The 27,632-nt window shown below is 52.2% G+C and overlaps 1 protein-coding gene across 1 annotated transcript; it reads right to left on the bottom strand.

The window, feature by feature from the left end:
- Positions 1–1,702: 1,702 nt before the first annotated feature.
- On the bottom strand, positions 1,703–27,410 carry atp2c1 (ATPase secretory pathway Ca2+ transporting 1). Its single transcript, XM_023964679.1, has 27 exons — positions 27,156–27,410; positions 11,343–11,447; positions 10,841–10,957; positions 10,619–10,708; positions 10,314–10,349; positions 10,112–10,173; positions 8,766–8,874; positions 8,525–8,680; positions 8,364–8,432; positions 7,573–7,648; positions 7,439–7,505; positions 7,239–7,363; positions 7,022–7,119; positions 6,825–6,920; positions 6,614–6,703; positions 6,119–6,223; positions 5,895–6,051; positions 5,659–5,829; positions 5,488–5,585; positions 5,356–5,406; positions 4,973–5,139; positions 4,838–4,906; positions 4,634–4,750; positions 3,671–3,818; positions 3,508–3,603; positions 3,292–3,433; positions 1,703–2,794 (listed from the first exon to the last, which is right to left on the bottom strand). Exons 1-27 carry the CDS (start codon positions 27,177–27,179, stop codon positions 2,673–2,675), a joined length of 2,763 nt encoding a protein of 920 aa, XP_023820447.1. The 5' UTR covers positions 27,180–27,410; the 3' UTR covers positions 1,703–2,672.
- Positions 27,411–27,632: the final 222 nt, after the last annotated feature.

Below are 27,632 nucleotides of genomic sequence, written 5' to 3'. Positions count from 1 at the left end.
GACGCAGATGTCCAAAGTTATGATGAGGAAACATCTTCATCCATGAAGGAAAAGGAGCAAAACATTAGGAAGGAAACTTTCCCCAAACATGTTTCCATCTCCACTAAAGAGAAAATATGTTTAGAGATTATATCCAAACATTTTAGAGCAAAAGAAAATCCCGTCAAAGTCTCAGCTGTTGATCCGTCTGACGACCTTCATCAGACACGAACAGCAAAGAGAAGCTTCCTCTTCTTCAGATCCAAATCCTCCTACTCCAAAGTCTCAATCCTAGAAACAGAGAAGAAAAAGGCAGACTTTGCTATCAATGACATCTGATATACTTAAGTTTCTGTGGAAGATTTCTCTAAATGTAGCGTCACCAGCAGTTTGTGTGAAAGAGTCTGAATGCTGCTGAGGACCGTCCCAGAAGGAGCTCTTCCATTCACCAGAACCACCTGGGAGGGGCCGTCCCAACACGGGAACTACACGGCCAGAGGGAAACTCTTCTGCTGTGACACGCATGACAGTAAATGTCATGGATGTAGAGGACTTCATGAGGAATCCAAACCTCTCAGCGGAGCAGAACGTGTTGGTTCAGCCAGCAGCTGTGGAAGTTCTGCGCCTAAAGATCAGAGTCTGTGCTGCTCATCAGAACAGAAAGAACCCAGAGAACATGGATTTTAAGGAACGTCTTTGTCATTTCTGGTGGATTGATTCAGGATCTACAGGTCATCTCAGTCCTTCATTATACGCTCAAAGGTCAAAGGTCTCCTGAAGGCCTTCAGCAGCTTCGGTCCATTCTTCATGCTGGGATGGAAACGCTGACTTTCAGGTCCCTCCACAGATCCTCTGTTGGACCGAGGTCCAGAGTCTGGCTAGAACCCTCCAGAACCTGCAAGTGCTTCTCATGAAGCCCCTCCCTGGTTGCCATGGTGATGTGATTGGGATCACTGTCCTGCTGGAAGATCCAGACACGTTTCATCTTCAATGTCCTCAATGATGGAAAGAGGTGTTTGTCCAAAATCTCCATTCATCCCTTCCTTCATACAAACCATGATGCTTCCACCCCGTGCTTCACACTGAGTCTGCTGTTCTAAGGATGCGAGAGCTTGAGGTTCAAACAGGTGTCATTACTGCAGGTGGAGGACAGAGGAGCCTCCCAGAGGAGGTCCAGGCTGTGAGGAGCAGAAATCCAGATGTTTGTAGATGACTGAATACTTTTACTGAGGAATTTAACAATTATTTCCTGAAAATTCAACAACGGTTTTCCTGGATTCTTCCTGATGAAGAACAGTTCCAGAAGTGGGAGAACGTCAACATTTGGTGGCCATGGTAACTAACCTGTCCTGATGTCAGTCCCAGCAGGTCACTTACCTGCTGAGTCCGACTCAGGTGAGACGTCTTCCCCAGCAGGAACCTCAGTGAAGAAGTCCCTCAGACTTCACTTCAAGAAGCCGGATCAGAACTTCGTGGACCTAGAACCACACTGTGATGGACGTAGATCACGAGCTTCTCGGGCCACATCAGGAGAAACTGGACCCGGTTCTCCTGCATTCAGACGTTCTACTGTCCGGCTTCATGCTGCGGATCAATCATGACCTCCACGTGACCTCACCCCGTGACCTCACCCCGTGACCTCCACCTAAAAGGAAGAACTGCCTAAAGCTGTCGGTGCGCTTCAACCGGCTTCAGGACCAACACCTCCACCGACACGTTCAGATAAAAGTCCAAACCCAAATACTTTATTGAAGCAGAACTAAAGAGTCCAAACACTCCAGTGTCGGATCAGTACAGTAAAAGAAACCCAGAACTAACATCAAAGAAAACTGGACCCGGTTCTGGACAGCAGCCGGTCAGAGAAGCTGTCAGGAACAACTAATTGCTTGAGGCCCGTCTCAGCGGCGCCGCGGCGGACTGAAACAGGGACAGCCGAAGGGGGGGGTGCGGTTCGGCTCTAAGGCACCAGAGGAGAACGGGTCCAGATGTGAGTTCAAAGAGCCGTTGGTCACAGAACCGGAGTCGCAGCAGGGTGTGACGGTACCAAAGCGGACCCGGTTCACAGCAGCAGCACTTCCTGCTGAAGCCCTGCAATCTCAGAACCGGGTCGCAAAATCCAGTGGAACAGAACTTTCATGAAAACTAAAGGTGAAGACGAACAGCGCCCTCTGGAGGCGGAGTCTCTCCTCCTGGCAGACGTCGCTGCAGGCGGCAGAGTGGGCGGGGCATCGGGTTAAAATGACCAGTTAAAACCTAGAAAAGGTGGACGTCTCCTGTGATGATGTCACCGCCACAGGCCGGACCCGCGGCGCCGTCAGCTGATTCAAAGATCAAAGGAAGAGGAGCTTTGGTTGAAGGGGGCGTTTGTCCAGGTACACCTCCACCTGGGCTGGATGGTCCCAGAAACACGGGGGGGGGGGCAGTTAGTGGTCATCGCCTCAGAAGTGACCGGTATAAAAGGGCGACGGCCACGTGTGCACGTGCCGTGTGCCGTCATCGAGGCGCGGAGCCGCTCGGCGGCAGGAAGGTGCAGTTCAAGGTGCAGCTGCAGATCAGGGAAATCTCCCAGCAGCCATTGCAGTCAAATCCAGTCAGCTGATGTGGGGGGAGGGGGGCCCTCAGCAAACAGTCTGCAGTGTGAGGAGGCGGAGCCGCCAGCTGCACCTGTGAGAGGGGAGGGGTGCAGCTCGGCGTCATACCTCCAGGAATATGTCGGTGGGGGGGCTCCTCTGTGCTCCTCGCACCCGCTCCACCTTCTTGATGAGCTCGGAGACGATGCACACGGTTGAGGTGAGGGCCACCAGGAACAGGAGGTCTGGGGGGGACACAGAGCCGCCGTTCAGTTTCTGCAGATCACCTGGTGGAGCCAGCTGTCGGACCGGTTAGAACCGCCGGCTAGAACCAACCAAACCCGCCGCCTAAGCGTCTCCTGCCTTCCTAAAGGCTGGACTCTCCTGACCACCTGCTGCTGTTTCCGTCTCCTCCGTTTTACCGGCTCAGGAGTTGTTTGAAGTGAGACACGAGGAGCTTCAGACCAAAGGAGACTCTGCAGATGTTTCCGGTTCTCCTTTGGTCCTCGTGTCTCACTTCAAACATTCAGACATCAGGAGCTTCAAACCTAAATTCTGCTTCTGCTGAGGCTGAATTTCAGGTTTCATCACCTTTGAGCCCAAATCCTCTAAGGAAATTTCAGCTTAAAAGGTTTCCGTCTGGGACATAACCTCATAAAAACCAGGTTCTGGTTGAGCGGGGTTTCTGACCGTGCACCAGCAGCAGGTGATGGGATGGGGGGGCCACAGCCGCTGGTCTTACCGAAGACGCTGAGGCTCTCCGTCTGGAAGACGCTCTGCAGGGGGGGGAAGTAGATGACGAGCAGCTGACCCATGAGGGAGGCCAGGACGGCGTAGCAGAAGGTCCGGTTGCTGCACAGCCCGATCTCATGGACCATCCGGGTCTGGGGACAGCCGCACACGGCGTCAGCAACCGGAAAGGCGCTCCCGCTGGAGCTTCAGAGGGGGCGGGGCTTACCTGTGAGCGCGAGCTCAGAGCGTTGAACATGTCGAACAGGACGAAGCAGGTGAAGGTCATGGTGGTGTCTCGAGGCGTGATCACGTTGTCCTGCAACTGGAACAGGAACAGGAAGTCAGCACGGGAGCGGGTCTGCGGCGGCGCCCCGAGCGGCGCTGCTCACCTCTCTCCAGAAGACGAACAGAGTCCCGCAGACGATGATCATGGCCGACACCAGGACCTTCGCGATGAGGCCGCGCGTGATGATGCTGTCTTTGACGTTGCGGGGGGGTTTCCGGATCACGTCACGGTCCACAGGCTCCACCCCCAAACTGCCAACAGGTTCATGGGATTAGAGCGCGTCCAGCTGGTCTCTCTACCTGCAACAGCTAATAACCTCAGCGTTCATGAGGAATTTCAAAATAAAAGCACTTTAGAGAAGGGGGGGCGGGGCAGACTTTGTTGTCATGGTGACATGTTCCACACCCATTGACATTCCAGAACAATGAAGAACTATAAGAACTACAAAGGTGAGAGAACTACGATCTGATGGTCCAGGAAGAACCGTCGGTGTTTGTTTACAGACGCCAGGAGAGAGCGGCGGCGGGAAACCTCTGGACGGGGTTAGGGGCAGGAAGCTGATTGGCTGTGGCGACCTCTGAAGGGAAACGCCCAGAGGGGAAGAAAAAGAGGAGGGAGGGAGGATGCGTCCCCAAAACAGACGAACATGAGGTGTTCATGCTGGGGCTTTTTCTGTTTCCACCCATCTGGGTTTCCTGGGTTCTTAAATCATTTATGTCAAAAAACATTCATAAATTAAATCCAAATATTTTTGGGTAAAAACAAAATACATTCAATAAAATATTTAGAAAAACAAAAAATTGTTTTTCAAGACTTTTTATTCAAACATTTTTTTTGTCTTTCTTTCTAAATAACTTCTTCTTTTCCATTTATTCACTGAATGCAGTCCACTTTCATTCCCTACAGCTTATTTATGGAAAAATAATCTAAATTTTGTCGAAACTTTAGAGAAAAACTGCCTTCCAGCTGTTTGTTCTGCATGCTGTTGTCTCACATCTGCAAACCGAACACCACACACAACCCTGACGCTGCTGCACGGACTACACTTCCCAGGATGCAGCTGTACCTCTGAGCCGGCGGTCCGTCCATGATGATATTGATCCACAGGATCTGCATGGCGTTCAGAGGGTTGGGGAAGTTCATCAGCGTTGCCAAGGAGATGAGGGTGAGAGCTGCGATGCTCCTGACCGCCAGCAGGGGAACACAGAGAAGGCGGGGTCAGAGGGCGGGGGGAGAACCTGAGGCAAAGGGGGGCGGAGCTCTGACTCACGTGCTCAGCTGGAAGCGGACAAAGTTTTTGATGTTGTTGTAGATCCCTTTTCCCTCCTCGATGGCAGACCTGCAGGCAGATCAGGAAGTGAGGAAAACCCGTCTGAACGGGAAACGCCAAAACCTGCGGACTCACATGATGGTCTGGAAGTCATCATCCACCAAGATCATGTCTGCCGCCTCCTTGCAGACGTCCGTGCCCGTCTGGCCCATCGCCACGCCGATGTCGGCGGCCTTCAGAGCCACGGCGTCGTTCACGCCATCCCCCGTCATGGCAACCACGGCGCCGAGGCTCTGCAGGGACTGGAGGGAGAAGCTGGGCAGGGTTACATTTTCCCATAAGTCTGCAGCGACTGCACACCCAAGGGCATGATGGGAGATGATGTTCAGGAGCTGCTACACAGGTGTTCTCCTGAACCTTGGAGGTTTCCTGATGGCGTTGGGCTGCTGGAAGGTCACCGCCACGCCCCAACGCCATCCGGAAACAGAACAAAGCATCTCTGCGGCGACTCCACCCACCTTGACGATCTTTAGCTTATGTCGCGGGCTGGCTCGATAAAACACAGCGATCTGCGGGGAGAGGGCGGAGTCTGTGTTAATGACACACCCCCCGTACTCCCAAACACGGGCTGCTGGGGTGTGGAGGCTTACTCTGAGGACGACGTGCGAGAGCTGCTGCAGGTCCAGATGGTCCACCTCCTCTCCCGACAGACTCTGGCATCCTTTGGAGAGGAGGCCCAGGCGGCTGGCTGCAGGAGGCGCAGAGGAGAACGTGAGGAACCAGAGGAGGATGAAGAACTGCTGGCTCCAGAACACTCTCACCTATGGACATGGCGGTCTCCTGAGAGTCTCCGGTGATCATCTTGACTGTGACTCCAGAGCTGGTGAGCGCGCTGATGGCCTCTTTCACTCCTTCTCTGGGGGGGTCCATGATGCCCGCCAGGCCCAGGAAGGTGAGGTTTCCCATCTGAGAGCCCGAGGCGAAGGCCAGCACTGAGGGGGGAGGGGGCAGTGAGCAGGAGAAAGGGTTCGGGGCCAACAGGAGGTCCTGGAGTTACCTCGCAGGCCGGAGGAGCCCATGTAGCTGATCTGCTGCTGGTAGAGCTCCCTCTGCTGGCTGTTGAGCGGCAGCGCCGCCCCTCTGCTGCTGTAGGAGCTGCAGAAGCGGACCACCTGCTCGAACGCCCCCTTCACGAAGTAAACCCCCGCCTTATCCTGCAGAGCAGACGCCTGTGAGCTGCGGCGGCGCGCCCCAAAACCGCCAGGACCACCCCCTCCTCACCTGCTGGGTGCGGTGAACGCAACGGACCGCCATCCACTTCTGCTCCGAGGAGAAGGGCTGCTCCTCCAGGCGGACGTACTCCTGCTGCACGCCCTCCAGCCCCATCTGCACACAGACGTCAGGCCTCAGCCCCAAACAGCAGAGCAAGGGGGGGGCGACCGCCTCAGACAGGGACACCGTGGGTTTGAATCCACAGAGGGATCAAACAAAGACCTAAAGCCTCTTTGGACTGTGACCACTCCATCAGGATGGGGGGGTCAGGCAGTGAGCAGACGCACCTCCCACCCCACAGCTTCCCCTGAGGTCACGTGGTGATGTCATCAGGACCCATGGCAGGAGTGCATGCTGTGATCGCCCTGATGAGCCTTTGCTTTAGATATGAAGGTGTGGGGGGGCTGAGCTCAGACTGGAGGGTTTAGGCTGCACCTGAATATTTGGGGAAGGTCCAGGAGGCCCTGAAGCTCTGAAGCCTGTAGGAGTAGAGGAGGGGTTTACCTTCATGGCGAGGGCGACGAGCGCGCCCTCGGTGGGACGGCCCAGCAGGTTGTTGTTCCTGATGACCGAGTCGTTACACACACAGCCGGCCTGAGGACAAACCAAAACCTCCTTCAGATCTGTACGGGTGAAGCGCTCCAACAACACCTCAGGAAATCCTGGGGGGTCAAGAGTCTAGTGTTTGAATCTTAAGCTGGATGAGTTCCGTCACCTCCACGATTTTGCTGATTGAAGGGCAGGAGAATCCCTGGACAACCTCTCCGCTCAGTAAAACCTCTCCGGCTCCGTTGTAGCCCACGCCGGTAACCTGCCAGACGAAAACCAGGGCACAAATCACCTCAGTGAAGGTTTTTACAGGTGTAGAACCGTCTTCAGAGTAACGATAAGGAACTTCTGGTCGGTTCCCACCTCGGCGTGGAGGCCGTCTGCCGTGAACAGCTGCGTGACGGTCATCTCGTTCTTGGTGAGAGTTCCTGTTTTGTCTGAGCAGATGACGTTGCAGCAGCCTGAAGGGGAAGCAGAGGCTGAGGTTGAACACCTTCACGGGGAAAGCCCCGCCCCCACCACAGCGTTTCCTCTAACAGGAAGGGTGAACACATAAACATAGTCGTCTGGGGCGCCATACCCAGAGTTTCTACGATGGGCAATTTCTTCACGATGGCCCTCTTCTTCACCATTCGCATCACGCCAAGCGCCAGCGTCACCGTGACCACGATGGGCAGACCCTCGGGAATAGCAGCCACTGCCAGACTGGAGGTACGGAGAGGATAAGAGCCCTGAAAGTCCACCATGACGCCCCATAACCGAGGGAGGAAGTGAGGCTACCTGACACCGATGGTGAACATGTCCAGAATCTTCTTCCCCTGCAGCCAGCCCACCAGCATGATGACCCCTGAAACAGAGCAGACGGCGATGAGCGGGACGCAGATCCAGGTCAGGAACCGTGGTCCAAGACTTACCAATGATGCAGAAGGAATAAAGGGACAACTGCTTCCCCAGGAGGTCCATGCTCTTCTGGAGAGGAGTCTTTGGAGCCTGAACACAAACAAGAACTACTGAGGAAACATCTGAAACATCTGAGCTGTAGAGGAAACATCTGAACTGTAGAGGAAACATCTGAGCTGTAGAGGAAACATCTGAACTGTAGAGGAAACATCTGAGCTGTAGAGGAAACATCTGAACTGTAGAGGAAACATCTGAACTGTAGAGGAAACATCTAAGCTGTAGAGGAAACATCTGAACTGTAAAGGAAACATCTGAACTGTAGAGGAAACATCTGAACTGTAGAGGAAACATCTAAGCTGTAGAGAAAACATCTGAGCTGTAGAGGAAACATCTGAACTGTAGAGGAAACATCTGAACTGTAGAGGAAACATCTAAGCTGTAGAGGAAACATCTGAACTGTAAAGGAAACATCTGAACTGTAGAGGAAACATCTGAGCTGTAGAGGAAACATCTGAACTGTAGAGGAAACATCTGAACTGTAGAGGAAACATCTAAGCTGTAGAGGAAACATCTGAGCTGTAGAGGAAACATCTGAACTGTAGAGGAAACATCTGAACTGTAGAGGAAACATCTGAACTGTAGAGGAAACATCTAAGCTGTAGAGAAAACATCTGAGCTGTAGAGAAAACATCTGAGCTGTACAGAAAACATCTGAGCTGTAGAGAAAACATGGCTCCCTTGCAGGGTTCCTCTGAGGAACGTTCAGATCTGCAGCTTCTTCGTGCGTTCTCTCTGGAACACAAACCTCCTCAGCTTGCATCATCTTGAAGATCTCCCCAAACTCAGAGTTCTCTCCTGTTCCGATGACGATGCCCTGAGGAACACACAGAACAGCGTCTCAAAGCCTTGAACTGCTGGTTCGGGATCAGTCCGGATCCAGAACAGACGGAGGGGTGCTGTGCCTACCTTGGCTTTCCCGCAGCGCACCAGCGTCCCCATGAAGGCGATGTTGCTGCGGGAGGCGATATCTCTGTTGGAAGCCGTGGGCTGGGGGGCGGTGGACTTGGAGCAGGGCGTGGTCTCTCCCGTTAGGCTGGACTCGTCCACCGACAGATCCAACGCCTGAAGGTCCAAACACAGGCCTCCATCAGAAACTCTGGTCCGGTTCTAGATTTCCCTTTAACCTCAGCCCCAAACATCTGTGTACCTCGAACAGGCGCAGGTCTGCAGGGACCCTCTCCCCCACTGACAGGCACACCGTGTCCCCAGGAACCAGGTCCCGGGCCAGCATCTGCTCCAGGCGCCCCTCCCTGATGCTGGGGGGTGGAGACAGGTGAACGGTCAGACTTCTTCCTGACTTACAGTGGTGAGCTCACAGCTAAATGAGGACCTCCATGAGGGTCAGGAACTTCAGCTAAAGTGAGGCGGAGAAGTTGATGAGCTGCTCCTCCATGAGGAAATGGAGGCGGCTGGACACTGAGCTTCTGCGGGGGTTCAAACCCTCAAGAACAAGCCAGAACATCTCAGATCCTCTAGGAGGTCCTTCAAAGAAATAAAAGGCAGGAACCCTGATGGAAGGCGTTATAAGAGGACCAAAACGCTAACAATGGAATAAAAACAGACTAAACAGAAAAAAAAAACCCAGACCAGAGGTCCAGGATCCTCTGAAAGGCAGCTAAAGAATCCAGTCTGGATCCAGAAAGAGTTCTCCATCAAAGACAGAGAGCTGGATCATAAGAAAGAACCCGCCAGAACTTCTTCCTGTTCTTCATGAATTGAAACAAACTAGAAGAAGCTCAGGTTCTCATTGATTCTGTGGATTGAGAGTCCCGGTTCTGATGGTTTCTCTAGATTTCAGAACTTCATGATCTTCTTCAGACCTTTTCAGTCAGCACATCTTCAGTGGTTGCTTAGCCAGAACTTCTCGAAGTCTCTTTGGACTTCCAGAACTCCCTGAACGAGCATCAGGAACATCTTTCTGTGGATCTTCAGCTTTTCGTTTCGGTTCCAACCCGACTTTACAGAGATGTTCAGATTCAATCTGATGAAGATGTTCTTCTGAACTCAGCAGAGTCCATCGTGGTGTTCCACAGGGCTCTGTGCTCGGTCCAGTCCAGTTTCTTCCATCAGCTGCCCTCATGCAGCAGCAAACATGTCCATCCTTCTGCTGATGATACTCTGATATACGGATCCATTCAATCAGCTGAAGTCTCCAGTTCTCCAGACTTCCAGCAGGTCTGACACATTTAAGGACTTGGATTCTACTGTTCTTGTCCTGAACTCTGATCTAACAGAGGCTGATGTTCCTGGACCTTCAGGGATCCACTTGGTACCAACAGAATCTACCTGGACCACATTGAAGACCAAAAACTCTCCCACAAGTCCAGATTCTAGAACTTTCTTTTATCTCAGCAATATTTCTAGGATCAGGAACATCCAGTCTCTGAAGAACAGAGAAATGTGTTCCTGTGTGTTCCTTCAGGATCAGACTGCCGTTGTTCTCTACCTGAAGAACATTTCAGGTCATGTGACTGTAGAACAGAAAAAACTCACCAGTGACATTCTGGAGGAACCAACTTCCCCAGTTCCTCTAAAGACTTCTCTGAACGATACTCCTGAAAACAGACAACACGAGATGAAAGCAGCACCAAACACACACACACACACACACACACGTCTTCACACTCACATCTACACACACATATGCGTCTACACACACACATCTAAAGACTCACATCTACACACATAGACGCACCTGCACGAAGGCGACCGTCACCACGATGATGATGGCCTGAGGAACACAAACAGAACCTTCTCATTACTGCTGGAGGTGACGGGAAAAGAGGTTCCTCTCTAGTCTGGATGGTTCTGTGTGTGACGCTCCAGATTGTTCTGGACGGTCCACCTTCACTCTGATGACACTGAGATGAAGCTTCACACACACATCACTCAACTTCCTGCTCTGTCGTCACCGTGGCAACAGTCAGGAGAAGCCTTGAAGGCTTCCTGAGCCCCGTGGAGGCGTCCACCCCCTAACCTGAGTGTGGAAAGGCAGCGTACCACGGTGATGCTGATGGCGTCGTCAAACTGGCGCATGAGGACGCTGATGACGGCGGACGCCAGGAGCAGCAGGATGAGAGGGTCCTTGAACTGCAGAGACAGGAGAAGGAAAAGCTTTAGAGCTGCAGCTCCCCATCAGAGGAGAAAAAGACGGCCCCCCCCGGCTCTGCAGGGGGGGTACCAGTCACGTTCTTCTGTCCTTAACCGTCAGCAGCATCTCACCTGGGACATGTACTTCCTCCACAGCGGCTCATCCTCACTGATGTCAAACTCGTTCCAGCCGTGGTACGCCCTCCTCCGGCACACCTCCTCCTGGGTTAGCCCCCCCTGCAGGTCGGCCTGTTGGCAGCAGAGGAGGGGGGTCAGGATGGCGAAGTGTTTGGTGAAGGGTGAGGAGCAGCAGAGCAGACGTTTGTCCTCTCTGAGGACTTCATGGGTCTCAGTCTCACAGCCCCACAGGCCATGGATGTGTGTTCACATGCACATGCCTCACGTGCACGTCTGAGAGATCTGATGCAACAAAACCCTCTGATGTGATCACATGACAAGCCTTCATTAGCGTGTTTCTCTGATCCGTCACGTTGGATCTCTGCAGGGATGCTTTGTCCAGACGCTGAGGAGGTCTGGACGGCGCTCTTCATCCTCATTTTCACAGCAGAACAAACTGAAACCAGAACTGGAAGCTGACCACCTGAGCGGTTTCTGTGGCGCGTCAGTACCGTACCTGCAGGGTGCACACTACTTCATTAACCGGGAGTTCACTGGCTCTTCTGGAGGTCAGAACAGGAACCATGTTCTCATCTTCACTGCAGGGTTGGCTCTCAGAATGCTGGAAGACAAACGAAGAAGACATCTGAGAGAGGTTCTGCTGGTTCCAGACAGTTCTCTGCTCTGAGGGTTTCTACTGTTTCCATGTAGTCAAGATCTGAATCTCATCTGACCGCTCAGTCCAGACGTGGAGGACGATTATGGACACAGACGCACCCATCCACCAGGGTGGAGGAGAACTCAACCTAGATGTGTTGCTACAGGATGGATGCTTCACCCATCAAGAGGTGCTGATCTTCAGGGAAGAGCATGAAAGAACCACAGCTGTGCCCCCCCTCCCCCCTCACAGAGCGGGGGTCTTTGATGTGCAGAACACATCCAGATCTGCACTGATGGGACTTCAGCTTCACATCTTCAGTCATTGGTGGAAGCAGCGCTGAGGTCACAGCAGGACATCCCATCAACAACACTGAACTAAACAAGCAGCTATACACAACAAACCCAGAACCCAGGAAGAAAACTTATCAACACCGTTACCCACAATGTTCTTCACCCACTTCTGGAAAGGTTATTACATTTATTATAATTTTTATTTAGGAAAACACACTTTACTTTGATGACTGGTTTGTAAAGTTGACTAATCACAAAACAGATTTCACCGACTATTCCCTCACCGCCTCAAAAAGCCTCAAAAGCTGCTGAATGGAGAACGCAGAAGGGGGGTGGAGCATTGAGGATGGAGCATTGGGGGTGGAGCATTGGGGCGGAGCATTGGGGTGGAGCATTGATGGTGGAGCATTGATGGCGGAGCATTGGGGGTGGAGCATTGATGGTGGAGCATTGGGGGTGGAGCATTGAGGGTGGAGCATTGGGGGTGGAGCATTGAGGACGGAGCATTGGGGGTGGAGCATTGGGGGTGGAGCATTGAGGGCAGAGCATTGAGGGTGGAGCATTGTGGGCGCAGCATTGGGGGCGGAGCATTGGGGGTGGAGCATTGGGGGTGGAGCATTGAGGGTGGAGCATTGAGGGTGGAGCATTGTGGGCGCAGCATTGGGGGTGGAGCATTGAGGATGGAGCATTGGGGGTGGAGCATTGGGGGTGGAGCATTGAGGGCAGAGCATTGGGGGTGGAGCATTGAGGGCGGAGCATTGGGGGTGGAGCATTGAGGGCGGAGCATTGGGGGTGGAGCATTGAGGACGGAGCATTGGGGGTGGAGCATTGAGGATGGAGATTTGAGGGCGGAGCATTGGGGGTGGAGCATTGAGGGCGGAGCATTGAGGGCGGAACATTGGGGGTGGAGCATTGAGGGCGGAGCATTGGGGGTGGAGCATTGAGGATGGAGCATTGAGGGCGGAGCACTGGGGGTGGAGCATTGAGGACGGAGCATTGGGGGTGGAGCATTGGGGGCGGAGCATTGAGGGCAGAGCATTGAGGGTGGAGCATTGAGGGTGGAGCATTGTGGGCGCAGCATTGGGGGCGGAGCATTGGGGTGGAGCATTGATGATGGAGCATTGATGGCGGAGCATTGGGGGTGGAGCATTGATGGTGGAGCATTGGGGGTGGAGCATTGAGGATGGAGATTTGAGGGCGGAGCATTGGGGGTGGAGCATTGAGGGCGGAGCATTGAGGGCGGAACATTGGGGGTGAAGCATTGAGGGCGTAGCATTGGGGATGGAGCATTGAGGGCGGAGCATTGGGGGTGGAGCATTGGGGGCGGAGCATTGAGGGCAGAGCATTGAGGGTGTAGCATTGATGGTGGAGCATTGATGGCGGGGCATTGGGGGTGGAGCATTGATGGTGGAGCATTGGGGGTGGAGCATTGAGGGTGGATCATTGAGGGTGGAGCATTGAGGGTGGAGCATTGGGGGTGGAGCATTGAGGATGGAGCATTGAGGGCGGAGCATTGGGGGTTGGAGCATTGAGGACGGAGCATTGAGGGCGGAGCATTGGGGGTGGAGCATTGAGGGCGGAGCATTGAGGGCGGAACATTGGGGGTGGAGCATTGAGGGCAGAGCATTGAGGGTGGAGCATTGTGGGCGCAGCATTGGGGGCGGAGCATTGAGGGCGGAGCATTGGGGGTGGAGCATTGGGGCGGAGCATTGAGGGCAGAGCATTGAGGGCGGAACATTGGGGGTGGAGCATTGAGGGCGGAGCATTGGGGGTGGAGCATTGAGGATGGAGCATTGAGGGCGGAGCATTAAGGGCGGAGCATTGAGGACGGAGCATTGGGGGTGGAGCATTGAGGATGGAGCATTGAGGGCGGAGCATTGGGGGTGGAGCATTGAGGACGGAGCATTGGGGGTGGAGCATTGAGGATGGAGATTTGAGGGCGGAGCATTGGGGGTGGAGCATTGAGGACGGAGCATTGGGGGTGGAGCATTGAGGATGGAGATTTGAGGGCGGAGCATTGGGGGTGGAGCATTGAGGGCGGAGCATTGAGGGCGGAACATTGGGGGTGGAGCATTGAGGGCAGAGCATTGAGGGTGGAGCATTGTGGGCGCAGCATTGGGGGCGCAGCATTGGGGGTGGAGCATTGGGGTGGAGCATTGATTGTGGAGCATTGGGGTGGAGCATTGGGGGTGGAGCATTGGGGTGGAACACTGATGGTGGAGCATTGATGGTGGAGCATTGGGGGTGGCGCATTGATGGTGGAGCATTGGGGGTGGAGCATTGGGGCGGAGCATTGGGGCGGAGCATTGAGGGTGGAGCATTGGGGGTGGAGCATTGAGGGTGGAGCATTGATGGTGGAGCATTGGGGGTGGAGCATTGGGGCGGAGCATTGAGGGCGGAGCATTGAGGGCGGAGCATTGATGGTGGAGCATTGGGGTGGAGCATTGAGGGTGGAGCATTGGGGGTGGAGCATTGGGGGTGGAGCATTGAGGGTGGAGCATTGGGGGTGGAGCATTGCGGGTGGAGCATTGATGGTGGAGCATTGATGGTGGAGCATTGAGGGCGGAGCATTGAGGGCGGAGCATTGAGGACGGAGCATTGGGGGTGGAGCACTGGGGTGGAGCATTGATTGTGGAGCATTGGGGTGGAGCATTGATGGTGGAGCATTGATGGTGGAGCATTGGGGGTGGAGCATTGACGGTGGAGCATTGACGGTGGAGCATTGGGGGTGGAGCATTGGGGGTGGAGCATTGGGGTGGAGCATTGGGGGTGGAGCATTGAGGGTGGAGCATTGATGGTGGAGCATTGATGGTGGAGCATTGGGGGTGGAGCATTGGGGTGGAGCATTGGGGGTGGAGCATTGATTGTGGAGCATTGGGGTGGAGCATTGGGGGTGGAGCATTGATGGTGGAGCATTGATGGTGGAGCATTGAGGGTGGAGCATTGGGGGTGGAGCATTGATGGTGGAGCATTGATGGTGGAGCATTGGGGGTGGAGCATTGATTGTGGAGCATTGGGGGTGGAGCATTGGGGGTGGAGCATTGATGGTGGAGCATTGAGGGTGGAGCATTGAGGGTGGAGCATTGGGGGTGGAGCATTGATGGTGGAGCATTGGGGGTGGAGCATTGGGGGTGGAGCATTGAGGGCGGAGCATTGATGTGGAGCATTGATGGTGGAGCATTGGGGGTGGAGCATTGGGGTGTTTACATTCTCAGTTTGTGCTGCACCAGTCTGATTCTTGTCCTTGTGATTCTGCTTTCGTTCTCCGTAGAACCGTCCTGCTCCGCTAACATTCTCTCTAATGCTGGAGTGTTTTGTTTTCCGCCACAGGAGACTGACTCCGCCCACACAAGTACTGACAGAAGTTTAAGTCCAGCAGAGTTTTTGTTTCCGTCCTGAATAGAGACCAGCTGGAACAGCCCTGCAGTCCCAATACTGCTCATGTGGGGCGCTGTTGTCCAAACATGGTTCCTGCCCCCCCAGGCTTTTTTCTCCGTGTTCTCGCCTCAGAGAACCTGCTGGGATCCAGCATCTCCCCTCTGAAAAGGACAATCCCAGCGTTTCAGCCTAAAGTCAGTATGGGGGGGGCTGTCCTCCACCCTCAGTGTTTCTCTTCTACTCCCAGTATTTCATAATCCGGTTTGACGGGGGGGCATCTCCGCCTCAGCGAAGGATCGGTTTCCCCCCCCCAGGTGAACAAACAGGAGGACCCGACACCCGTCAGGAGGAAGGAAACCTGAGCAGCCAGGAGAGCAGGATGCCGGTTCCACGCCACACGGATCTGCAGACAAATACTAGCAGCCGGGTGGGGGCTCCCTGTGAGCTGGGGGGCACGCCTTCACTGCCCAATGACCACTGATCACAAACAGGTGTGAGGAAGGAGCTGCTCCTCCTCCTCCAGCTGCCAAACCCCGGATCCTCGGTCCAAAGTCCGGCTCCTGTTCCGTGACGTGATGTGGAAACACGTGTTCCTGACGTGCTGCGCTGCAGAACAGCAGCAGTGATGAGAGAACGCTTCAGAACACGGGTCACACAACAGAACCTCCGTAGAATGTAGAACCATAGGTCAGCACCAAAACCCAGCAGCAAACATACAGGCGTGAACGACAGGTCTGTGATTATCACATGTACCTGTGTGCATCCGTGTGTGTGTGCATCCATGTGTGCGTGCGTGTGCGTTTGTGTGTATCCATGTGTGTGTGTGTGCATCCATGTGTGTGTATGTGTGCATTTGTGTGTATCCATGTGTGTGTGTGTGCATCCATGTGTGCGTGCGCGTGCGTTTGTGTGTATCCATGTGTGTGTATGTGTGCATTTGTGTGTATCCATGTGTGTGTGTGTGCATCCGTGTGTGTGTGTATGTGTGCATCTACGTGTGTGTGTATGTGTGCATCTACGTGTGTGTGTGTGCATCTACGTGTGTGTGTGTGTGTGCATCTACGTGTGTGTGTGTGTGCATCTACGTGTGTGTGTGTGTGTGCATCTACGTGTGTGTGTGTGTGTGTGTGTGCATCTACGTGTGTGTGTGTGTGTGCATCTACGTGTGTGTGTGTGCATCTACGTGTGTGTGTGTGTGTGCATCTACGTGTGTGTGTATGTGTGCATCTACGTGTGTGTGTGTGTGTGCATCTACGTGTGTGTGTGTGTGTGTGTGCATCTACGTGTGTGTGTGTGTGTGTGTGCATCTACGTGTGTGTGTGTGTGTGTGTGCATCTGCGTGTGTGTGTGTGTGTGCATCTGCATGTGTGTGTGTGTGCATCTACATGTGTGTGTGTGTGTGTGTGTGTGTGTGTGTGTGTGTGTGCATCTACGTGTGTGTGTGACACTGAACAGGTGTCCTGAGCAGAGGAGCTGCAGCCTCTTCCTCTTCAGCTCAGACAGAAGCGGGGATGTTCCTACGTTTCAGGTGAGGCGACGACGCTCCATCAGTCAGACTCCACCGAGGTTCCAGTCACTTCATGGTCTCCTGTGGAGACCCGGCTCTGGGTTCTGACCGGTTCCTGACCGGTTCAGCAGGGCTGCTGAGCTGATACACCGAGAGGATTGACACGATAAGCAGCTGATGGAGCTTAGAGCAGCATCCTGCTCTTTCCTGGCAGATATGCCCCCTGTGGGGCAGGAGGGGAACTGCAGACACATGGAGAAGGTCTGACATTTAAGCTGCTCTCCATGTTTGTTTCTACAGCAGACCGGCACAGAAGCATCGGGTCCAACATTTGTCCATGAGGGTGACGCCTCTGTTTCATTCTTCTGTATTTGCTGGAATGGCTAATAAAGGTTTAGAATTTGAAGGCGGGAATCATCATCTGAGGAGAAACCTTCACAAACATCTACACCTCAGATCCAGCAGCACTAGAGTCCTTCTTGTTGCTTAGCAACCTTTAGTAAATAACGTTTGTATGTATCTGCCAGTCAGTGACTTCCTTGTTTGAAGTACAACTTTATTGAAACTGTCAGCAGTTTACAAAGACGAGGAGAACCTGAGACACAGGAAGCCTTCTGGAAACTTGGGACGTGCTCGCCAAACGGAGGTCATGAGGCGTCTGTGTCCCTCATCAGGACAGCAGTGACCCCCCCCCCCCCCCCCCACGCTTTCCCTGACCATCACAACTGCACTCAGATCGACTGACCTCTCCACTGCAGCATGATGCAAACAGACACTCAGACCCCAACCCCCCCAGACTTGCCTGCAGCTCCTGCTGCTCTGCACTTCCCTTTTCTTCGTCTGAACTCCTCACAGAGGAGGGACAGAGGAGGTGAAGCATGGCGACTCCAGAGAAGGTCAAGACCAGGAGAAGAACCCGAGCGACGCGTCCGAGCCGAGGATCAGGAAGCAAATGTTGACCAGAGAGTCAGCGGGAATCTGATACACCTGTCTGGACACGCCCCTCCCCGCCACTCCCTGCCACGTTTCCCTCCCAGGTGGCTGTCCACTGGGACACAGCAGTGAGGAGCTCCAGAACCAACAGAACCAGGACCCCCCCACCATGACTGTTGCTGCTGGAACAGAAACTGCAGAGACCCCCCACCCCTCCCTAATGGATAGTAGCAGCCATCAGATCAGATGATAACATCAAAACATGGGGAGGGGGGGGGGGGTCTGCAGTACATGGGGAGGTTTACTCCACCTTCCACTGAGAGGAGGAGAACCACAGGGAGGAGGTGCTGTAAGCTCCCTGTGTTTGGAGGAGAACCAAACATCCACAGAGTGAATCTGGGGGCGGCCGTGGTTCAGCGGTAGGGCGGTCAACCCATGATCGTAAGATTGCAGGTTCGATTCCCGCCTTGCACGCCCATGAGTCGAAGTGTCCTTGGGCAAGACCTTGACTCTAGTGGGAGGTTGGTGCCAGTGTTCGGCAGCGGAGCCGCCATCAGTGTGTGAATGTGTGTGTGACTGTAAAGCTTTGGGGCCTTGTAGGTAGAAAAGCGCTATATAAGTATATAAGTATATAAGTATATAAGTCTACGCCGTTTACCAATCTGTAGAAGCCGGAACCATAAAGAAATCTGGAACGGAAGACGCGGAAGTTACCGCTGAAAGCGGCTTTTGCGGCCAGACGGAAAGTATATCCGTGTTTATGAATGACTTATGACGTGAATAATTATGTCGCTCGAATGAATTAATTATTTCCAGGGAAAAATATAATTAATATGAGGGAACGAGATATTATTTTGTGGGAAGGAGATCTAGTTGATCTATTTTTCCATGTCGGAACACGGGCTCCATAATTTTATTCTACAAATGTTCAATAAAATAAATAAATGTGGGCAAAAGTCTCCAATGAAACCAATGCACACGTTTTGGGGATGTTCAAAGGAAGTTTTGAAATTATTATGGGATGGCCACATCACCTAAGGCTTGGTGGCCATTTTTTGTTAAAATGTTTGATTTTTCCCATTTTTCTCAAGTTTTGTTCAAGCAATTTTAACAAAACGTAATACAAGTCATTGGCTCTAGTCTACAACTGCTCCTGGTGTTTTGCTGACCTTTGACCTCAGGAGGAAGCTGTCAACTTGAATAAAAACAACAGCTTTATTAGCAGCTACAAATGAAAACTCATCTTCGGTCCAGACAGCAGAGCGTGAAAGAAGACAGGAAGGTGCAGGAGGCGGCTGTGGCTCAGAGAAGCCCCGCCCCCTGCAGCGCCCGCAGACAGTTCCACACCCACCTGCTGCCTCTGGCAGGTACACAGCAAAAGCAAACAAGCGGCTGACTGTGAGGTTCCTGACTCACACCTGAAGGCGCCGGAGCTTCTGGCAGGCTGCAGGTTCCCCAGTGCTGACCCCGAAGGAACCCAAAAACTAATGCTGAGAGGACGATGGGAGGGGCTGCATGCGCTAAACCCAAAAACTAAAGCTGACAATCAGAAAAAACAAAAACTAACATGCATTCTTTGAAGAACGGTTTAGTTTAAAAGGAGAAAACGTTCTTCTAACGTGTGCTACACACTTTCATCAGCAGAACCTCATATAAACATGAAGCTATCATGAGTTAGAACATTAAACTACAGGACCCAAGATCTGATTCACATTGTAAAACAGCGAGTTTTGAGATTCTGAGTTTTTGATTTGTTCAAAAACGACATTTAAGACGGAGAAGATCCTCAGAAAGAGGACTTTAGAACTGTTTTTATCAGTTTGTGGGAAAACAAAACACAAGAGGTTCTAAAGTACTAAAATCCTTAAAGCGTCTCCTCTCCTCTGGTATTTCCAAAATAGAAGCTAATCTTGTAGTTCTAAAGACTAAGCTGTAGTTTTAGTCAGCTTATGATGATAGTCATAACGTTAGCATGAATCAGGTTTAATCAAACTTCAGTTCCAGGCAGAAACTGTAGAAACCTGAAGAAAAGCCGCAAACAAGAACCCAGAGGACGACGTAGAAACCAGCATCCAGCAAACCAGCATCCACTTAATCAGAAACCAGCTAACCAGCATCCAGCTACGAAAAACCAGCTAACCAGCATCCAGCTACCAAAAACCAGCTAACCAGCATCCAGCTAACCAGAAACCAGCTAACCAGCATCCAACTACGAAAAACCAGCTAACCAGCATCCAACTACCAAAAACCAGCTAACCAGCATCCAGCTAACCAGAAACCAGCTAACCAGCATCCAGCAAACCAGCATCCAGCTAATCAGCATCCACTTAACCAGAAACCAGCTAACCAGCATCCAGCTACCAAAAACCAGCTAACCAGCATCCAGCTAACCAGAAACCAGCTAACCAGCATCCAACTACGAAAAACCAGCTAACCAGCATCCAGCTACCAAAAACCAGCTAACCAGCATCCAGCTAACCAGAAACCAGCTAACCAGCATCCAGCAAACCAGCATCCAGCTAATCAGCATCCACTTAACCAGAAACCAGCTAACCAGCATCCAGCTACCAAAAACCAGCTAACCAGCATCCAGCTAACCAGAAACCAGCTAACCAGCATCCAGCAAACCAGCATCCACTTAACCAGCATCCAGCTTACCAGCATCCAGCTTACCAGCATCCAGCAAACCAGCATCCAGCTTACCAGCATCCAGCTTACCAGCATCCAGCAAACCAGCATCCAGCTTACCAGCATCCAGCTAACCAGCATCCAGCAAACCAGCATCCAGCTAATCAGCATCCACTTAACCAGAAACCAGCTAGCCAGCATCCAGCTACCAAAAACCAGCTAACCAGCATCCAGCTAACCAGAAACCAGCTAACCAGCATCCAGCAAACCAGCATCCACTTAACCAGCATCCAGCTTACCAGCATCCAGCTTACCAGCATCCAGCAAACCAGCATCCAGCTTACCAGCATCCAGCTTACCAGCATCCAGCAAACCAGCATCCAGCTTACCAGCATCCAGCTAACCAGCATCCAGCAAACCAGCATCCAGCTAACCAGCCTCCACTTAACCAGAAACCAGCTAACCAGCATCCAGCTACCAAAAACCAGCTAACCAGCATCCAGCTAACCAGAAACCAGCTAACCAGCATCCAGCAAACCAGTATCCACTTAACCAGCATCCAGCTAACCAGCATCCAGCTTACCAGCATCCAGCTAACCAGCATCCAGCAAACCAGCATCCAGCTAATCAGCATCCACTTAACCAGAAACCAGCTAACCAGCATCCAGCTACCAAAAACCAGCTAACCAGCATCCAGCTAACCAGAAACCAGCTAACCAGCATCCAACTACGAAAAACCAGCTAACCAGCATCCAGCTACCAAAAACCAGCTAACCAGCATCCAGCTAACCAGAAACCAGCTAACCAGCATCCAGCAAACCAGCATCCAGCTAATCAGCATCCACTTAACCAGAAACCAGCTAACCAGCATCCAGCTACCAAAAACCAGCTAACCAGCATCCAGCTAACCAGAAACCAGCTAACCAGCATCCAGCAAACCAGCATCCACTTAACCAGCATCCAGCTTACCAGCATCCAGCTTACCAGCATCCAGCAAACCAGCATCCAGCTTACCAGCATCCAGCTTACCAGCATCCAGCAAACCAGCATCCAGCTTACCAGCATCCAGCTAACCAGCATCCAGCAAACCAGCATCCAGCTAATCAGCATCCACTTAACCAGAAACCAGCTAACCAGCATCCAGCTACCAAAAACCAGCTAACCAGCATCCAGCTAACCAGAAACCAGCTAACCAGCATCCAGCAAACCAGCATCCACTTAACCAGCATCCAGCTTACCAGCATCCAGCTTACCAGCATCCAGCAAACCAGCATCCAGCTTACCAGCATCCAGCTTACCAGCATCCAGCAAACCAGCATCCAGCTTACCAGCATCCAGCTAACCAGCATCCAGCAAACCAGCATCCAGCTAACCAGCCTCCACTTAACCAGAAACCAGCTAACCAGCATCCAGCTACCAAAAACCAGCTAACCAGCATCCAGCTAACCAGAAACCAGCTAACCAGCATCCAGCAAACCAGTATCCACTTAACCAGCATCCAGCTAACCAGCATCCAGCTTACCAGCATCCAGCTAACCAGCATCCAGCTTACCAGCATCCAGCTAACCAGCATCCAGCAAACCAGCATCCAGCTAACCAGCCTCCACTTAACCAGAAACCAGCTAACCAGCATCCAGCTACCAAAAACCAGTTAACCAGCATCCAGCTACCAAAAACCAGCTAACCAGAATCCAGCTAACCAGAAACCAGCTAACCAGCATCCACTTAACCAGCATCCAGCTTACCAGCATCCAGCTTACCAGCATCCAGCTTACCAGCATCCAGCTAACCAGCATCCAGCAAACCAGCATCCAGCTAACCAGCATCCAGCAAACCAGCATCCAGCTAACCAGCCTCCACTTAACCAGAAACCAGCTAACCAGCATCCAGCTACCAAAAACCAGCTAACCAGCATCCAGCTAACCAGAAACCAGTTAACCAGCATCCAGCAAACCAGTATCCACTTAACCAGCATCCAGCTAACCAGCATCCAGCTTACCAGCATCCAGCTAACCAGCATCCAGCTAACCAGCATCCACTTAACCAGAAACCAGCTAACCAGCATCCAGCTACCAAAAACCAGCTAACCAGCATCCAGCTACCAAAAACCAGCTAACCAGAATCCAGCTAACCAGAAACCAGCTAACCAGCATCCAGCAAACCAGCATCCACTTAACCAGAAACCAGCTAACCAGCATCCAGCTTACCAGCATCCAGCAAACCAGCATCCAGCTAACCAGAAACCAGCATCCAGCTAACCAGCATCCAGCTAACCAGAAACCAGCTAACCAGCATCCAGCTAACCAGCATCCAGCTAACCAGAAACCAGCTAACCAGCATCCAGCTAACCAGCATCCAGCAAACCAGCATCCACTTAACCAGAAACCAGCTAACCAGCATCCAGGTAACCAGCATCCAGCTAACCAGCATCCACCTAACCAGCATCCACTTGACCAGAAACCAGCTAACCAGCATCCACCTAACCAGCAAACCAGCTAACCAGAAACCAGCTAACCAGCATCCAGCTAAACAGAAACCAGCTAACCAGCATCCAGCTAACCAGCATCCAGCTAACCAGAAACCAGCTAACCAGCATCCAGCTAACCAGCATCCAGCTAACCAGAAACCAGCTAACCAGCATCCAGCTAACCAGCATCCAGCAAACCAGCATCCACTTAACCAGAAACCAGCTAACCAGCATCCAGGTAACCAGCATCCAGCTAACCAGCATCCACCTAACCAGCATCCAATTGACCAGAAACCAGCTAACCAGCATCCACCTAACCAGCAAACCAGCTAACCAGAAACCAGCTAACCAGCATCCAGCTAAACAGAAACCAGCTAACCAGCATCCAGCTAACCAGCATCCAGCTAACCAGAAACCAGCTAACCAGAAACCAGCTAACCAGCATCCAGCTAACCAGCATCCACTTAACCAGAAACCAGCTAACCAGCATCCAGCTACCAAAAACCAGCTAACCAGCATCCAGCTAACCAGCTAACCAGAAACCAGCTAACCAGAAACCAGCTAACCAGAAACCAGCTAACCAGAAACCAGCTAACCAGCATCCACCTAACCAGCTAACCAGAAACCAGCTAACCAGAAACCAGCTAACCAGCATCCAGCTAACCAGCATCCAGCTAACCAGCTAACCAGAAACCAGCTAACCAGAAACCAGCTAACCAGCATCCAGCTAACCAGCATCCAGCTAACCAGCATCCAGCTATCGTGTGGCTAACATGAGTATATTCGGCGAAAGCAGTGTTTCTCAAATGGGGGGGGGGGGGGGTGCTGGGGGGGGGGGGGGGGGACCCGAGGATCATGGAGTTGGTGTCAGTTATACCATGATCTTGATAAATGCTCCAATCTGATTCAAATGGGATAACACACGCCTAAAAAAGTAGTTCCGGTCACAGAGGATAAATGTTCTGTATCACTGCGCCGGCTTCTTTAAAACAACCTTTATCTTCATCAGGAGGAAACTTTCTCTCTGATCTGACCGTGCAGATCAGCATTTGTATCGCAACCATCCTCCGTGGACAGGAACTGCGCCGAAGCGTACGGAGGGATTCACAGTGACTGTGGCGGGAAAGACCGCAGTGTTCACTTTGAAAACGTTGGCAGCATGAAGCCAAAGAACTGAAGGTGTCACTTCACCGCGATGCAGCCTCTTCACGCCGATAAGCCGCTGAGTGTAAAGCGTGCTGAACATTCAGGACAAACATCCCGCCGTGAGAACGCCGCTAAAGTAAACCAGCGAGCACCATTAGCATCATGCAAGCAGGCGTTCCAAAGTGGTCAGGGCTAAAAGCCCCCCACCCTCGCAGAGGAGCTGGGGCTGCCGGCAGCATCAGATGAGGTCACCATGGATGAGGCCAAAATAAAAACCGTCCCTCTGAGGCCAGACGCATGCGGGACGGTCTTCAGGAACAGCTGATGAAGCACCTGACAGCAGCAAACATGTTTCTGTAGGTTTGCACGTCATCTGACTTTTTATTCATACGTCTGAGCTTCAGCTGAAGAGCTTTTCAAAACGTTAGACCGCTTCCTGCCTGAGACGGGGCAGAAGTGGAGAGGTGCAGGGGTATTTCCAGTGATGGTGCAGACTATGGCAGGGAGGACTAAAGGGCTTCATCAGGAAGATCTGCCCTAAAGCTGCGTGACTCTGAGAAGCTCTGGCATCCAGGCCCATTTCCTCTGAAGTAGATGAGGTCATGGATGAACTAAAAGCAAGAGACGGGCGCTGAACGTCAAGCTGCCACCAGGAACAGTCCTCCTGCCCCGAGCCTTTGAGCTCAGAGGGGCAATAAGAGTGTTGTAGGAGCAGAAAAATGTTGTGAGGAGAACCTCCCGGTCCATCTGAGGGACATCGTTGGAAAAGTAAAGGAACAGAAGCCGGACCAGTTCTCCTCCAGAGAGCCTGCAGTGGGACAGGAGGACCTGCATGGAGTCATCAACACTGCTGACTATGAGGCCACCTCAGTGATTCCATCAGCCAGGCAGCAGATCACACCCCTGATGGGATTCTTTCTAGGTACTCTCCAGAAAACAGTTCCCAGTATGAGGCTCCAGTTCCAGCTGGTTTCAGCTCTGCAGACGAGGACCAGTTCACTGACATCTGACTCCACACGGAGGCTGAGCCACGTCACAGACTCTGTGACTCTTGGGACAAAGGCTGAGTTATCTTTGTGGGACGGGCTTCTCCGCTGCACTGAAGACCAAGTCCGGGTCCCAGCAGCACTTAGGACTGAAGCAGCTTCAAACCCGCTTTGAGAAGCTGAGCATTGTAGCCATGAATGTATGGAAGCGATTCTGCAGCATAATTCAACATTAAAGTCAAAACCAGGAATGCTTTTTCATTTTCTAAATAAAGCTGCATCAAACGACTAAAAATTCAAATGAAAAAGCAATCCTTCAAAAGGTTTTTTCATTTGATTCAATTACTAAAGTTCTGTTTGAGTCTCACATGACAGACTTGGTGGCGTTGGGGAGTTTTGCTGCAACCTTTTTATGTTGTGACAGACTAAAAGTTGCAGACAGTAGCTTTGATATGTCCTCAGTGATGTCATCAGTGATGTCATCACTGATGTCATCAGTGATGTCATCAGTGAGCCAAACATCTTGATGTTTTTATGGCTGTAACAGAAATATGTCTGCTAACGATACGAACAAACAGAAAAGAAGCAGAGGAAGAAAACGTCTGAAAAGAAAGAAACATGAGCTTCTTTAAACAAAAAAAACAGATCTTCAGCAGAGAGGAAGAACCCCCCCCCCCCCCCCCCCCCCTCCAACCCTCTAGGGCGGGGGGGCGACATCAAACTCCCAAAGTCCTGCTGATGTCTGGCGGAGTCTTTCTGTCTTCACACGGCGCTCAGCTTACAGATTCTCTGAAAGACCCAGTTCTGGTTTGACCTGCAGGACACGCCCCCCCATGACCCCATGACCCCATATTGGGTTTCAGACGAACACGTTTAGCTTCTTCCAACAGAACCTGAACGCGTCAGCAACACCACAGCAGCAACAGATGAAAAGACAACAACACAAAGGAGTGACGCAACTCTGACAGCTCCACACAACCAGCCAGAGCCCCCCCCCCCCGACATACGACTGTGACCTTCACAGGTACAGACTGCAGACATTTTTTTTTCTTTTCTTTAAAAAGACAACTTTACACATTTCATGGGCGCAGAGGGGGGCGCACATGCGACCCGCTACACTGAGAACAAGTCCCTTTGGACCACAGCAGACTGGAACAGAACCAGAGTCCATCCCGTCCTCCTCCTGCTTTACCCAGAGACTGATTTAAAGGCCCCCATAGGTTTAGTACCAGGGGCCCCTTTGGGGTCTTATTCCTGCATTTCTCATGCAGTAGGTGGCGCTCTTTCTACTGGTTTTCCATTCACCAATAGATGACGGTAGAACCCGTGGGAGCTAAAAGGGTTCTAACGCTTCCTGCTGTGGCGGCGTCCGCTTTCCTTTAGGAGGCGGGGTTAACCGAAGAAGAGCAATTCTGATCAACGAATGTCAGCTTCACTTGATTCTGCTCTTCATTGGCAGGTGGAGGGACCAAACGTCCCGCCCAATTCTACGTCGTTAGGATGATTTAAAGTGGGCGGAGCAAAGTGCAATCATCAGCATCATTGTGTCTTTTCAGAATCCATCAGGTGGTGTCAGGTCCAGCCTGTGGTTCCCCCCAGAGGCCAGCGGGTCTATCCGTCATGATCCTCCCCATACTCTGGCACAGATGAGTGAATCGTAGTAGAGCAGAGATGGTTCTGATGACCCCCCCCCCAAGGATCTGCTCTGACACTTCCGGGACTTCTCCAAGTCCGGATAGCAGACAAATCCCAGGATGCTTCCATGATCCAGGAGGGCTGGCCTGCAGTTCCTCCGGGGTTATATCACCCTTCAGAGAGGAGGAGGAGGAGGAGGAGCGGATCAGGCCCTCGACTCACCTTTGATAAACTGACGGGGACCGCCACCCCCGCCTGACAGGTGAGGTCCCGCCCACGAGGGCACGTGGGGTTGTGTCATGCCCACTTTGATTGAAAAGTCTCACCAACAGCAGAGTCACAATCGTCACGCGGCGCTCCAACATCTCCGGTCATCACATGACCTCACTTTAACCACAAACTAACTTTTTTTTCTCACCCTAACAACAAGCGCGTAGCCGCTAAGGTCACAGAATCCAGGACGGGTCAGCACGGGGCCCCGGGAGTGCGCGCCACCCCACCTGGGGACAGCCACCCGGAAGCGTCAGTCGCCGCTAACGAGTCGCGGAGGAGGCTCGAAGAAGCCGGGATCCGCCGGACGGCGCCCGCAGCCGCCGCGACGTAGGTTTGCGGGCGCCGGCCGGGACGCCGCTCCGGGCGGAGGGGAGCTCCCACACGCGGGGGGTGGAAGCAGCTTCATGTCGGGGGGAGAAAACCTACCAGCGGGTCCCGTTTCTTCATCATGTTCCGTCAAATCCCACCGAGGAGCAACCTTCTCTGCGGAAACACTGTCCACCATGTTCGCGTCACTGCCGGCGTTCACTTCCGCTGACTGCTTCACAATAAAGGCCGGAAGTGACGTCATGGTAGTGATGGGCTATTATTTTTCAGTGTTCTTAACATCATTAACATGAAAACCTTTTGGATTCATGACATAAGTTAACTCTCGCATTTCTATTATTCTATTTACTTATTTACTTCCCTCTGTGATTTGTTTATTAGGTTATTATTGATCAACAGTTTGTTGAAAAAATGTAAATTACTTATAATTTTGTTCTCAATAGTAAAGAATTTCAAAAGGTCCAAACAGTGTTGTTTTCTGTGTAGAACTGTATTTAATTCTTGTCTTTTATTGTTATAAATGTTGTATTTTTGTATTGCAAATGTTCAATAAAAAAGTATTTGTGACGTGACCAA

The sequence above is a fragment of the Oryzias latipes genome, chromosome 16 (assembly GCF_002234675.1).
Source record: "Oryzias latipes chromosome 16, ASM223467v1".
Lineage (NCBI taxonomy): Eukaryota > Metazoa > Chordata > Actinopteri > Beloniformes > Adrianichthyidae > Oryzias > Oryzias latipes.
Note: the sequence above shows the minus strand (reverse complement) of the source record. Positions and strands in the feature narration are given on the sequence as shown.